This window comes from Musca autumnalis, unplaced genomic scaffold (genome assembly GCF_047663935.1).
Source record: "Musca autumnalis isolate F117 unplaced genomic scaffold, ASM4766393v1 scaffold_1, whole genome shotgun sequence".
Taxonomy (NCBI): Eukaryota; Metazoa; Arthropoda; class Insecta; order Diptera; family Muscidae; genus Musca; species Musca autumnalis.
In genome coordinates, this window is record NW_027411644.1 from 129325768 (window position 1) to 129339724 (window position 13957).

General features: G+C 37.4%; 1 protein-coding gene across 5 annotated transcripts in view; it reads left to right on the forward strand.

The window, feature by feature from the left end:
* Nucleotides 1–13957, forward strand: part of side-VII (sidestep VII transmembrane protein) — a 1783907-nt gene that overhangs the window by 1232438 nt on the left and 537512 nt on the right. For all 5 annotated transcript variants that reach the window (XM_073992696.1, XM_073992713.1, XM_073992706.1 and 2 more), the window contains one exon: nt 497–667. In XM_073992696.1, the coding sequence (XP_073848797.1) occupies nt 497–667 (171 nt within the window). The remainder of the gene's footprint in view (nt 1–496; nt 668–13957) is intronic.

Consider the following 13957-nt stretch of genomic DNA (forward strand, 5'->3'; position numbering starts at 1 on the left):
AAATTTGATCGATGCACTCTTGCCGTGATTATCCACTTCGAATTTTGTGAAAATAATTGGACGAAAATGTTCACAATTAAATTTAATTTTTTTTCAATGTGATTTTTTTTTTCAAGTCACTGTAAACAACACAGCACATGGTTGTATGTCAAACTGTACTGAGTACGTTGAAGCTAAAAACTGTCAAACTTTCCAAAAAATGGCGTCTGGCAACATGGCGTGCTGTCTAGGCCAGAAACTTGTCGAGTTTCCTTCGTAAAATTACTTTACGAATGGAAAGACAATAGGTATTTTCTGCTTAGATGGACTCCAACAAAACCGAATTCGTGCATAAGAACCTCTGCTTTTTGGTCGACTTTTGTAGCTTTGTTTATTAACGCAAATAAAGCTATGAGTGTACTATTGACAATCTTTAACGCAGTTGAGTTATCTGTTATTAAAAAACTATTAAAAACAACATGATGCTTATCCAATATTATATTTAAAATATTTTCAGATGCCCCTACCTGCACCTCTAACCAAAGCATTATATATGGAGCTGCGAAACATGAAGATGTAAAAATTAAATGTACGGTTGACGCCAATCCTCAAGAAGTAGAATTCACGTGGACATTTAATAATTCCGCGGAGAGTGTTGACGTTGCTACTGATCACATATCGCAAATTGGTAGGTAATAAATTTATAGTTTATTTCTTTTTATACCCTCCCCCATAAGATAGGAGATATAAGTTAACGTTTTGGTGATTAATAGTTGCCTTTAAAAAATCACATCAGGCAGGTTAAAGAAAAGGCGTAATATATGAATATATGTATTGTGGAACCATTTTGATGTACAATAAAATCAATGAATTGTGGTACACGATTTGTTTATATAAAAATAAACATGGTTTATTAACGAACACAATTGGAATGAAAAATAATGAAAAATTATATTATTATGGAGGCATTGCTTTTATGCAGTTTTTGAACACATTTTTAAGTAAAAATTACATTATATTGTACAATAATATGAAAATCTGCAATTTTTATTAAATTTGTTACGGTAATCCACCAAATTTTAAAAGGATACATAATATTCTCATCATCAGATTCATCTGAATTGACATTGTCCCATGGTTTTTGTCATACCATAATACACAAATTGTGTAATACGGGAGAATTTCCAGTTTTCGTTTGTTTACCTTTTGTTTGCATAATCAGATTAATTGGAAAGTGCGTTTTTACTCCCGGGCAATGAAGATTATAAAGAAAAATAGAAGAAATGGGAAAAAGTCCAACATTTCTTTTCTATCACGGATAATAGAGGTTCCCGGATAATCGATTCACGGATAATTCAAGTTCAACTGTATTTTGAAGTGCACAACAAAGTGAACCTACATCACTCCCCCTCCTGAAGCATCAATGCCTAACAAATTAAAAGTAACTCGCTTCACCATTTTATCATTATTCTGGGATTTGGTAGTCTCGACAAATGCAGGTTTAATTCTATCTATCGAAATAGTTCTAATATTTTCGTCGATAGTTCTAATATTTCCGTCCGATATGCACAAATGCATATTTCCAACTAAAAAGATCTTTGGATATACATATATACTCCCTTAGTTGTGTCGTTATGATGCTATAAACCAGATCGAATATCTTTGAAATATCCCTTCAACTTATCCACAAATTCAGAGTTGTAATCGACCGTACTTGGTAAACGTACGTCCTGTCCATACACCATCTGAGCAGGACTATGGCCTAAATCCTCCTTTAAAGTACACATAATTCCTAACAAAACCATTGGAAGCACATCGAACCAATTTGTTTGCCGATTGCTTGCATAATCGCAGCGTTAAGTTGCCTATGAAACCGATCAACCATGACATTTGCTTGAGGGTGATATGCAGAAGTTGTAATTCTGTGACTGCCGAGTAACCTGGTTAATTCCGTAAACATCTTAGATGTGAACTGCGTTCCTCTGTCAGTTGCTATAGTGAGAGGAACCCCAAAGCGTGATACGTATTTAGAAAATAAATCCCGAACAACGGTTTCATCCGTAATATCCCTAAGTGGATATGCTTCTGGCCAACGTGTGCACCGATCAATGACAGTCAATAGATATCGATGTCCGCGTGATGGTGGCAATGGACCTACAATATCAACGTGTATATGCTCAAACCCGCCCTTCGGAATATCTATTTTCTTCACCGGGGACTTTGTGTGCCTAGTGATTTTCGACTTCTGACAACCAATACAATTTCTCGCCCAAATATTTATTTCCTAGTCATGCCTGGCCAATAATACCTCTTTTTTTTTTTGCTGCTCTGTATACAATAACTTTAAATTCAAATCCGAGCTATTCAAGGCATTTACCTCAAATGACCTTGAAAGCGTGTCAGCTACTACGTTGGAAGTCCCCCGGACGTATTCGATGTCATTTGTAAATTGCGAAATGTACTCTAATTGCACTGTGCAACATTTTTAAGGTGATCTTGTTCAAACAACTCGAACCGAAGATTTTTTGAATGTACAGACACAAATGACAAGATCCCCTAGTTGGGTTTTGTTGTCTCAGATCCAGCTCGGATTTTATAGCCCCATCTAGAAATGGTTAAATATTGCATTTTTAAAGAAATTCGGGGCTATATCTCTGAAACCAATGCGAATCTACTTCTGACCTCTGAAGCAAATTTGTAGATGAGGACAAGAATAAAATATCTGGAGAAATAGTTAACTCGAAAGACTACATTTATTGTCTTAAATTTCAAAATATATCTAAAAATTCCCAAATTTGTATACATTTCGCATCATATCTCCAAAATTGTTAATTTTTTCTTAATGTTTTCTTTAAAAAAATGTTCTCTAAAATGTGATACACAACTCTTCAGAACATGTCATTGTTGTGAAATGCCTCTTTCACGTGGTTTTTAGTATATTTTTCAACGACGATTTAATAAATATGTCAGTAATGTCGTGAAATCCCAAATGCGAAAATAAAGTGTTCGTGTGAAAGGTGTTTGAAATGACTGTTGTAAAATATATGATACCAAATACCGCTGAAACAATATGAAATAAGCATTTTAGAGTTTCAGAATATTCTGAAGAATAGCTGAGAACATTATTTGGATGATTTTTGCAAAAGGTTACTTGGTTCAACTCCCAATAGTTTCGCTGATACCAACCAAAATTCCAGAAATTATGTAAAATTTTCCTTATTTTATCGATTTTGATGCTGTATATGAAGTTTTTCTTGTGTGGTGTTTTCAACAGATAAGTTCTACTAGTTTAGGGCTACAATATTGCTAAAGACAGCTAGGCCAAATTCCTATTCGTTTCTGAAATAAAGGCCACAAATTTCGAACTGGATCTGACAGGACAAAACCCAACTAGGTTTTTTGTAGTCTATATATGTTCTTTCCAAAAATCCATACTAGAAGTTGTTTGCATTTTCAGTGTTGCATAGTGTTGTCGGATCTGTCTTCGACTCCATAGCACGTATCAGCGGCTTGTGATCAATATAAACTGCGAGCATTTAACGAAAGTGCTTTATATTGTCATGAATCGGTAGTAACTCACGATCAAAGGCACTATATTTTGCTTCGGTATCGGTTAACTTTCTTGAAAAGAATGCTAAGGGCTCTGTTACGCAACCACGTACCTGTTGCAACACACCTTCTATTGCAGTACATGATGCATCGACCGTCAAAGTAATTTGGCGTTACCATCAAAATGACTCAACATAATGCGAGATGCGAAAGCTGTTTTAATGTCGACGAAAGCCTTTTCAGCTCTGTCATCCCACACAATCATTTTCTTCTTTTTACTCAAGGAGCGATTTATCATATCATGTATAGGGCCAGATATCTTTGCATGTCCGGGAAAATACCTATGATAATAATTGACCATACCCATGAATTTTTGCATTAGCTTTACTGTATTTGGTTTCTCGTATAGCGGAGATTTTATCCTCTGGTGGTCTAATTCCTTCCTCTGAAGTATTATGTCCCAGAAAATCAACATTTGTTGCCCCGAATGTGCACTTTCCTGGCTTAATGTTCAATCCATATTCTTGTAGCCTAGTAAATACCGCATCGAGGTGTCTTAAATACTCCTCTTCATTTTCACTAAGAACAATACGTCGTCAATATATTCAAATACGAAGTCCAGTCCTCTAAATACCTAGTTAATAAAACGCTGAAAGGTTTGAGATGATTTCCTCAGCCCGAAAGGCATTCGGACAAATTCAAGCATACCGAAGGGGGTGGTAATCGCTGTCTTGTGCACATCTTCTGGCGCCATTGGGATCTGATGATAAGCTCGAACTAAATCCAACTTTGAAAAAAACTCGTTTTCCCTTCATGTTCATATTTAGATCGTGTATGCGTGGTACGGGATACCTATCAGGGAATGTCACAGCGTTTAACTGCCTAAAATCTCCACAAGGTCGCCAATCATCTGGGTCCTTCTTGGGAACTAGATGCAGAGCAGAAGCTACGCTCGAAGCAGTGGGCCTGCAAATACCGCATTTGACCAAATATTCAAATTCTGACTTAGCCACTTTATGTTTCATAGGATCCAACCGCCTAGGCTTTGTATAGGGCAATGCTCCGTTAGTCACTATTCTATGTACAGTCGAATGTTTCACTGGCTTCGTATTGTCCGGTTCCGCAAAAATCTTCGGCAACTGAATAGTACATAACTGTGAACATGTATGGACTTTTAAATTTGTCATAGGGTCCACCAATACCTTATTTTTGATATCTATCAATAATCCATATTTATGAAGAAAGTCTGCTCCTATTATTGGCCTATTTATATTTGCTAATGTAAATGCGAACTGAAACTCACGACGCAATCCTAAATCCACGTTCAGCAACTTTTTCCCATATTTCTGAATCGTCGAAACATTAGTAGACGTCTGAAACTCTCTTGTCATTTCTAAATTTCGATGCCGGCAAAATTGATATATCAGCCCCGCTATCCACTAAAAAATTTAATTTATTCGATTTGTCGTACACAAAGAGGCGACGTGTCGATATTTTTGCGCACCCATTGCCCGTCGCTTTTAACATGGGCCTAATTAGTTTTTTGAACCATTGTTTTCATAATACGAACAAGGCTGTTCACAATTTCTAGCATCCTTGCCGAATCTGTAATGGAACCTATACAGCCAATTCCTTTTTTTATTTCCCGATCGTGACATCATTCCAACAAATCTTTCTCTTCTATCTCGATCTTGCATCTCCTCAAACTGTCTTTTCATTGCAGAAACCTCAAATGAAAGTTTGTCAAATCCTTGGCAAATATTACTAGTAGCTTGAACTAGACCCTCTACCACTTTACCCATGTCTGGAATTAATGTCTTTTCCGACGATGCAGATACTCCTAGTGCAGATAATACATCTCTCTGTAGAACTTCCCAAATATTATCCGCTGCCTGAATAAGCTGATTCGTGTCAGTAATATTTGATCCCATCAATGCAACATTAAGATTTTTTGGCAATCTTCTTATCCATATTCTTTTCAAAACGTCCCGACTAAACTGTGTGCTCGCCATTAATGACATAGATCTGTACAATTCGGATGGCTTCTGATAGAATTTTATTGATGCGTTTACTCTCGCTTAAAGTATGGCGTTTTATTAATGCATCTTTTAAATTGTCATAGCTGTTGTTATTTCTCGGGTTGCGAATAACATCTAAAACAGACATTATCACCTCCTGAGGTAAAGCTGTAACAACATACTCATATTCAGTTTTATCCAAAGTGATCCCTTTAGTTGCGAATTGCATCTCAGCATGAATACACCATCCCTCTGGACAACTTGTCCAAAACCCCGGAAGCTTTATAGAAGCGGCAGCGGAAACCTCAAACGCACTCGATTGGTTCGTCATACTAGAACTACTCGATGACACTGATTTTGCATTCGACTTAGAAGCTAATGTACCATCGCTAGTCGATGAATTATTTTGGTTCGGATCCCGACCTACTTGTTGTGGTGACCTTAACATGTTGATACTTCGGAGAAGGAGTTCACACAATAATTAGGAAATGAATATGTAATGGACAAATAGAAACAATAATGATACTAATAATAATTATAATCCAGGTAATAATTACGTATGGTAACCAGTAATACTGTGCTTGCCTCCAGATTCTACAAACTTACGTACGATAGATTGTTGATGCGCTTGGTGATCGGATTCCAATGATGTAAATATCCTTATCCGCTTTCAAATATCTTTCCAATAGGTTTATTGATGACTAATTCACAGGATGCTTTTCCTTGCGGTTTTACTGGATTTCTCACAATTCATTAACTTTCTTCATTTAATGTTCCATGTACCAATTGCCCTTCGAATTTTCCACGGAATTTAGCTTTTCACAAAACGATATTCCTTAGATGCGTATTGGTTTCTTCACAAGATTATATTTCTTGCAATCTTATTGGTTTTTTCACTATTCATAGACTTTCGCCAAATGACGCTGTATGTGGCGGGTATCCTTTGGAATTTTCACAGGACTTGCAATTCCAAAATTATCGATCTGTTATCTATAAGCACAACTTAAGTCGCAGCCAATCGCATCTAATTGTTTTGCATAAGTTTTGTAGTCCTTTTGGGTGTTCAAAATTATTAAAATTTTCACAGGATAGCTTTTCAGAGGAACAAATGCAGGATCGCCAATTGTGAAACCATTTTGATGTACAATAAAATCAATGAATTGTGGTACACGATTTGTTTATATAAAAATCAACATAGTTTATTAACGAACACAATTGGAATGAAAAAGTATGAATACATATTTTGATTTCCCAAAATGAAAAATTATAATAGTTTTAACAATGCATACTATGACATGAAATAAATTATTTTGAATTGCACAACAAAGTGTACCTACAGTATGTAAATGAGGTATTTGTTCAATACAATGTATTACAACATTTAATTATTTGTTTAAAATATTACAATTATATTATCATGATCTTTGCAAAGGCATGTCTGTCTCTAGCATCACTTAGCATTCTTCCAGAATCTCGAATTCCATGTAGTTTAGAGTGACATCTCTCAACGGGATTGCCACATCCAAAAAGATGCCATCAGAAAATGTTGCCACGTCGTCTTTCGCCGCCAAGGTATCCAAAAGCAACGGCGCTTCACGAACGTGAACATCCCGGCCCCCGTTCACTCTTTGGGAATCACCGATTCTGAAAAGAATCAAACAAAAACAAGAAAAAATTCAAAATGGCGTGGCTCTGCCACAATTGCCAATCTATACATTCAGCGACCACACAAAACAAGACACGATCCCGAACTCGACTTCAAAGGAATCTTCTAGATTTGCACACAACCGTTTGTCCTTTGGCACATGGTCCATCGATTGACATTATTAAATACAAAGTGGCGCCATCCGTAAAAATCTTCCTTCTGTAAAAGGCAGGTATACTAGTATTGGCGACCTCAGGGCATCTTGGTTCTATTCCATATACGCCTTTGGACGAACGAGCTTTATCTTTGCCAATATCATTGGACGAGCTAGGTCCATTTTTGCTTTTCTCCTTGGACGAACTAGATCCATTTTCAGAAAAAATTTTCGAAAAACTATTCGAATATTTCACTGGCTTCGTATAGTCCGGTTCCGCAAAAATCTTCGGCAACTGAATAGTACATAACTGTGAACATGTATAGACTTTTAAATTTGTCATAGGGTCCACCAATACCTTATTTTTGATTGATATCTATCAATAATCCATATTTATGAAGAAAGTCTGCTCCTATTATTGGCCTATATATATTTGCTAATGTAAATGCGAATTGAAACTCACGCAATCCTAAATCCACGTTCAGCTACTTTTTCCCATATTTCTGAATCGTCGAGCCATTAGTAGCTGTCAAAATGACGTCTGAAACGCTCTTGTTATTTCTAAATTTCGATGCCGGCAAAATTGATATATCAGCCCCGCTATCCTTAAAAAAATTTAATTTATTCGATTTGTCGTACACAAAGAGGCGACGTGTCGATATTTCTGCGCACCCATTGCCCGTCGCTTTTACAATGGGCCTAATTAGTTTTTTGAACCATTGTTTTCATAATACGAACAAGGCTGTTCACAATTTCTAGCATCCTTGCCGAATCTGTAATGGAACCTATACAGCCAATTCCTTTTTTTATTTCCCGATCGTGACATCATTCCACCAAATCTTTTTCTTCTATATCGATCTTGCATCTCCTCAAACTGTCGTTTCATTGCAGAAACCTCCAATGAAAGTTTGTCAAATCCTTGGCAAATATTACTAGTAGCTTGAACTAGACCCTCTACCACTTTACCCATGTCTGGAATTAATGTCTTTTCCGACGATGAAGTGCACAACAAAGTGTACCTACAGTATGTAAATGAGGTATTTGTTCAAGACAATGTATTACAACATTTAATTATTTGTTTAAAATATTACAATTATATTATCATGATCTTTGCAAAGGCATGTCTGTCTCTAGCATCACTTAGCATTCTTCCAGGATCTCGAATTCCATGTAGTTTAGAGTGACATCTCTCAACGGGATTGCCACATCCAAAAAGATGCCATCAGAAAATGTTGCCACGTCGTCTTTCGCCGCCAAGGTATCCAAAAGCAACGGCGCTTCACGAACGTGAACATCCCGGCCCCCGTTCACTCTTTGGGAATCACCGATTCTGAAAAGAATCAAACAAAAACAAGAAAAAATTCAAAATGGCGTGGCTCTGCCACAATTGCCAATCTATACATTCAGCGACCACACAAAACAAGACACGATCCCGAACTCGACTTCAAAGGAATCTTCTAGATTTGCACACAACCGTTTGTCCTTTGGCACATGGTCCATCGATTGACATTATTAAATACAAAGTGGCGCCATCCGTAAAAATCTTCCTTCTGTAAAAGGCAGGTATACTAGTATTGGCGACCTCAGGGCATCTTGGTTCTATTCCATATACGCCTTTGGACGAACGAGCTTTATCTTTGCCAATATCATTGGACGAGCTAGGTCCATTTTTGCTTTTCTCCTTGGACGAACTAGATCCATTTTCAGAAAAAATTTTCGAAAAACTATTCGAATATTTCACTGGCTTCGTATAGTCCGGTTCCGCAAAAATCTTCGGCAACTGAATAGTACATAACTGTGAACATGTATAGACTTTTAAATTTGTCATAGGGTCCACCAATACCTTATTTTTGATTGATATCTATCAATAATCCATATTTATGAAGAAAGTCTGCTCCTATTATTGGCCTATATATATTTGCTAATGTAAATGCGAATTGAAACTCACGCAATCCTAAATCCACGTTCAGCTACTTTTTCCCATATTTCTGAATCGTCGAGCCATTAGTAGCTGTCAAAATGACGTCTGAAACGCTCTTGTTATTTCTAAATTTCGATGCCGGCAAAATTGCTATATCAGCCCCGCTATCCTTTAAAAAATTTAATTTATTCGATTTGTCGTACACAAAGAGGCGACGTGTCGATATTTCTGCGCACCCATTGCCCGTCGCTTTTACAATGGGCCTAATTAGTTTTTTGAACCATTGTTTTCATAATACGAACAAGGCTGTTCACAATTTCTAGCATCCTTGCCGAATCTGTAATGGAACCTATACAGCCAATTCCTTTTTTTATTTCCCGATCGTGACATCATTCCACCAAATCTTTTTCTTCTATATCGATCTTGCATCTCCTCAAACTGTCGTTTCATTGCAGAAACCTCCAATGAAAGTTTGTCAAATCCTTGGCAAATATTACTAGTAGCTTGAACTAGACCCTCTACCACTTTACCCATGTCTGGAAATAATGTCTTTTCCGACGATGCAGATACTCCTAGTGCAGGTAATACATCTCTCTGTAGAACTTCCCAAATATTATCCGCTGCCTGAATAAGCTGATTCGTGTCAGTAATATTTGATCCCATCAATGCAACATTAAGAATTTTTGGCAATCTTCTTATTCATATTCTTTTCAAAACGTCCCGAGTAAACTGTGTGCTCGCCATTAATGACATAGATCTGTACAATTCGGATGGCATCTGATCTCCCATTTCAAAATCAGATAGAATTTTATCGATGCGTTTACTCTCGCTTAAAGTATGTCGTTTTATTAATGCATCTTTTAAATCTTCATACCTGTTGTTATTTCTCGGGTTGCGAATAACATCTAAAACAGACATTATCACCTCCTGAGGTAAAGCTGTAACAACATACTTATATTTAGTTTTATCCAAAGTGATCCCTTTAGTTGCGAATTGCATCTCAGCAAGAATACACCATGCGTCTGGACAACTTGTCCAAAACCCCGGAAGCTTTATAGAAGCGGCAGCGGAAACCTCAAACCCACTCGATTGGTTCGTCATACTAGAACTACTCGATGACACTGATTTTGCATTCGACTTAGAAGCTAATGTACCATCGCTAGTCGATGAATTATTTTGGTTCGGATCCCGACCTACTTGTTGTGGTGACCTTAACAAGTTGATACTTCGGAGAAGGAGTTCACACAATAATTAGGAAATGAATATGTAATGGACAAATAGAAACAATAATGATACTAATAATAATTATAATCCAAGTAATAATTACGTATAATAACCAGTAATACTGTTCTTGCATCCAGATTCTACAAACTTACGTACGATAGATTGTTGATGCGCTTGGTGATCGGATTCCAATGATGTAAATATCCTTATCCGCTTTCAAATATCTTTCCAATAGGTGTATTGATGACTAATTCACAGGATGCTTTTCCTTGCGGTTTTACTGGATTTCTCACAATTCATTAATTTTCTTCAGTTAATGTTCCATGTACCAATTGCCCTTCGAATTTTCCACGGAATTTAGCTTTTCACAAAACGATATTCCTTAGATGCGTATTGGTTTCTTGACAACATTATATTTCTGGCAATCTTATTGGTTTGTTCACTATTCATAGACTTTCGCCAATTGACGCTGTATGTGGCGGGTATCCTTTGGAATTTTCACAGGACTTGCAATTCCAAAATTATCGATCTGTTATCTATAAGCACAATTTAAATCGCAGCCAATCGCATCTAATTGTTTTGCATAAGTTTTGTAGTCCTTTTGGGTGTTCAAAATTATTAAAATGTTCACAGGATTGCTTTTCAGAGGAACAAATGAAGGATCGCCAATTGTGGAACCATTTAGATGTACAATAAAATCAATGAATTGTGGTACACGATTTGTTTATATAAAAATCAACATAGTTTATTAACGAACACTGTTGGCGTGATACCACTGACCGTCGATAGCTCAGGGATGAAAAGAGAAGAAAATAAAAGACAAACACGAGTGTATCAGTTTCAAATATATTTTCGGTTTATTGGTGGTAAAAGTGAGTCTCTTGGTACAAGAAACAGTTACCTTTTGTATGAGAAGCTACGAACGAAAGCAATAGGAGTGTGACTCATTCGAAAGTTAAATAGCAAGTGTGTTGCCAAGAGGGCGAAATAGCGATCAAAGGCCGTGACATCAACTACGACTGCAGCATTGGAAAGCGCCCCTCTGCATCTGATCTAAGCGAATACGGCTTCCAGGAGAGTGAGTAGAAAAGAGCAAGCTCCCTTCTACAATCCGAACTAGGCGAATACGGCTCCTGGAAGATGTGCAGAGAAGATATCCCCATAGGGCTCGTAAGAGCGGCAAATTAGCGTGGGTAATTGGGATACTGCAGAAGGGGAAACAAAGTATCGAACGTATACATTGGCGTAACCAATTTATCGAACTTATACATTAGTCGCCCACCTTGACGCGCTATCTGCAAGGCAACAGGGTTAGACTAAATTCGCGAGCAAACTTAAACTAGAGTTAGTGGGTTGTGTTTCAAGCTAGAGGTACGCAAATCAAGTTTCTATTGAGCATGTTCAAATAATGTGCGAGATTTTCAAATGCAATTAAACTACGATTTAGTTAAAAGTGTTCGCTTTGATCGACTATGTGCTATATAATTTTACTATGAGGTATTGGGCCTGTGAGAATATAACCGAATATAGTTTTCTGAGCCACCAACGAATTCAAAACAAGGTGGGGTGTCTCAGCCGACAAAATTTTAGCATATAGATCTGCGCCCAATAACAAATCTATTGGCTTGTCTTCGGAAGTATCCGCTAGTTCGAGGTGAGGCAAATTAGAACGCAGATTCGATATGGAAGACAAAGGCAGTAGGCTTTTCGAAATGTTTGTAAAATTAAAGCATCTGTTGGTAAAATAAGAGATGGATCGTTAGGAGACGATAACTTTAGAGAACAAATTTCTTTTGCAGTGCAATTACAAGTTACGCCAGAAAGAGTGGCATTAGCAGGACGAGTTTTAACTCCAATTATGGCTCGAACAGCATAATTTTTGTGATTGTGAACGACGTTTACAATCGCAGTTCCCAAGAGCACATCTCTATTTTGTGTTGTGTGCAGAACTTGGCGGTTATACGAGTTAAAGACAGAACTACCATTGGTTAAAATCGAACTAGTTTTGGATGTAGTTGATGAGGAATTCGACAACGGAGAAGACTTTTGCAACGAGCTTGAGGAAGTGTTACTATTTCTGACACGATAAAGTAGCGTGTGATGTCTGCCTTTGCATACAGAACAATTGTGTTTGCTATTGCATTTTTTAACTTGATGTCCATTCGAGAGACAGTTAATGCAAAGGCCATGTTTTTTAACAAACGAAAACTTGTTCTCAAATGAAAGATTTTGAAAGCGAGAACAGTGTCGAATCAGATGTTCTTGATTTGTGCACATCACACAAGCATGATTCAACGAAGATTTCAGTTTAGATGAGCTAGTTGTAGAATTTAGACGACTAATTGGTGAAGATGATTTTGGCGGAGATCGACATTTTTGCGAATATGATGTTTTGGAAGATTCCATAGCAGTAAAGTTTTCAAGACACAACAAAGTTTGTATTCTATCTGTTAGGAACGAATCTAATTGTTTCCATGTCGAAAGAGACGACTTCTCTTTGACACTTTGTTCCCACAGAGCGATTGTATGTTTAGGAAGACGTTGCAAGCAAAGATGAACAAGAATTGGATCCCAATGATCCGTTACAACGTCGTAAACAGATATAGCGGAAATACAACTATTTATTCCGCGCTGGAGAGCTTTTAGCCCATAGATCGATTATTTTTCTATTGTTGGAAGGCTAAAAAGAAGATTGAGGTGATTATGTACGAGGATACGTTTATTATCATATGCATCCTCCAATGCCTTCCAAGCTAATTCAAAACTACGATGGGTGAGTGGAAATTTCGAAACAATTTCCCGAGCCTCACCGCTAATTTTTTTGAACTAAGTGACATAAAATCTCAATGTCACTCAAGCGAGAATTGTTGATGAAAATTGTGCTAAAGAGGTCTCGAAAGGTGGGCCATGAAATAAAATCTCCACTAAAGACTTCGATGTCGATAGGAGGCAAAACGAGATTGTGAGATGGAGGATTGACAAGAGTGAAACGACTTAGTGGATGTGGTTGGGTGGAAATAGATGCGAGTGATTCGCTTGTATTCAAATGAGGCGTTTGACTTTGTTTACAAATATAGGAAACAGAAGGTATTGTGTTCGAACAAGTGGAAGGTGGTGCAGACGTACTTAGTGGTAGTTCCTCCGAAGGTGATACAATTTTAGGAACCGTTGGTGGATTGTTGTGTGGGGTTGGTCCATGCCAAGATGGAGAAGACTTGGACGATTTTAGCTCGTCTAGCTTCTGGTTTATTGCCAAAAGGCAATGTTGATAAGCCCGAAAGGAGCTGTCGTATTTACCCTCGACGACATTTTTGTCAGAGGGTTGAGGACTCTGTGATGTCGCCAGATGGTCAAGACACTTCTGATGAGTGCTTTGGAATATTGTCCATAACTAAGAAAGCTCGGAACCGTGTATTTCGAGACTAAATACGGTGTGCTTCTCAGAATTTATACGTTCGAAAAACGAG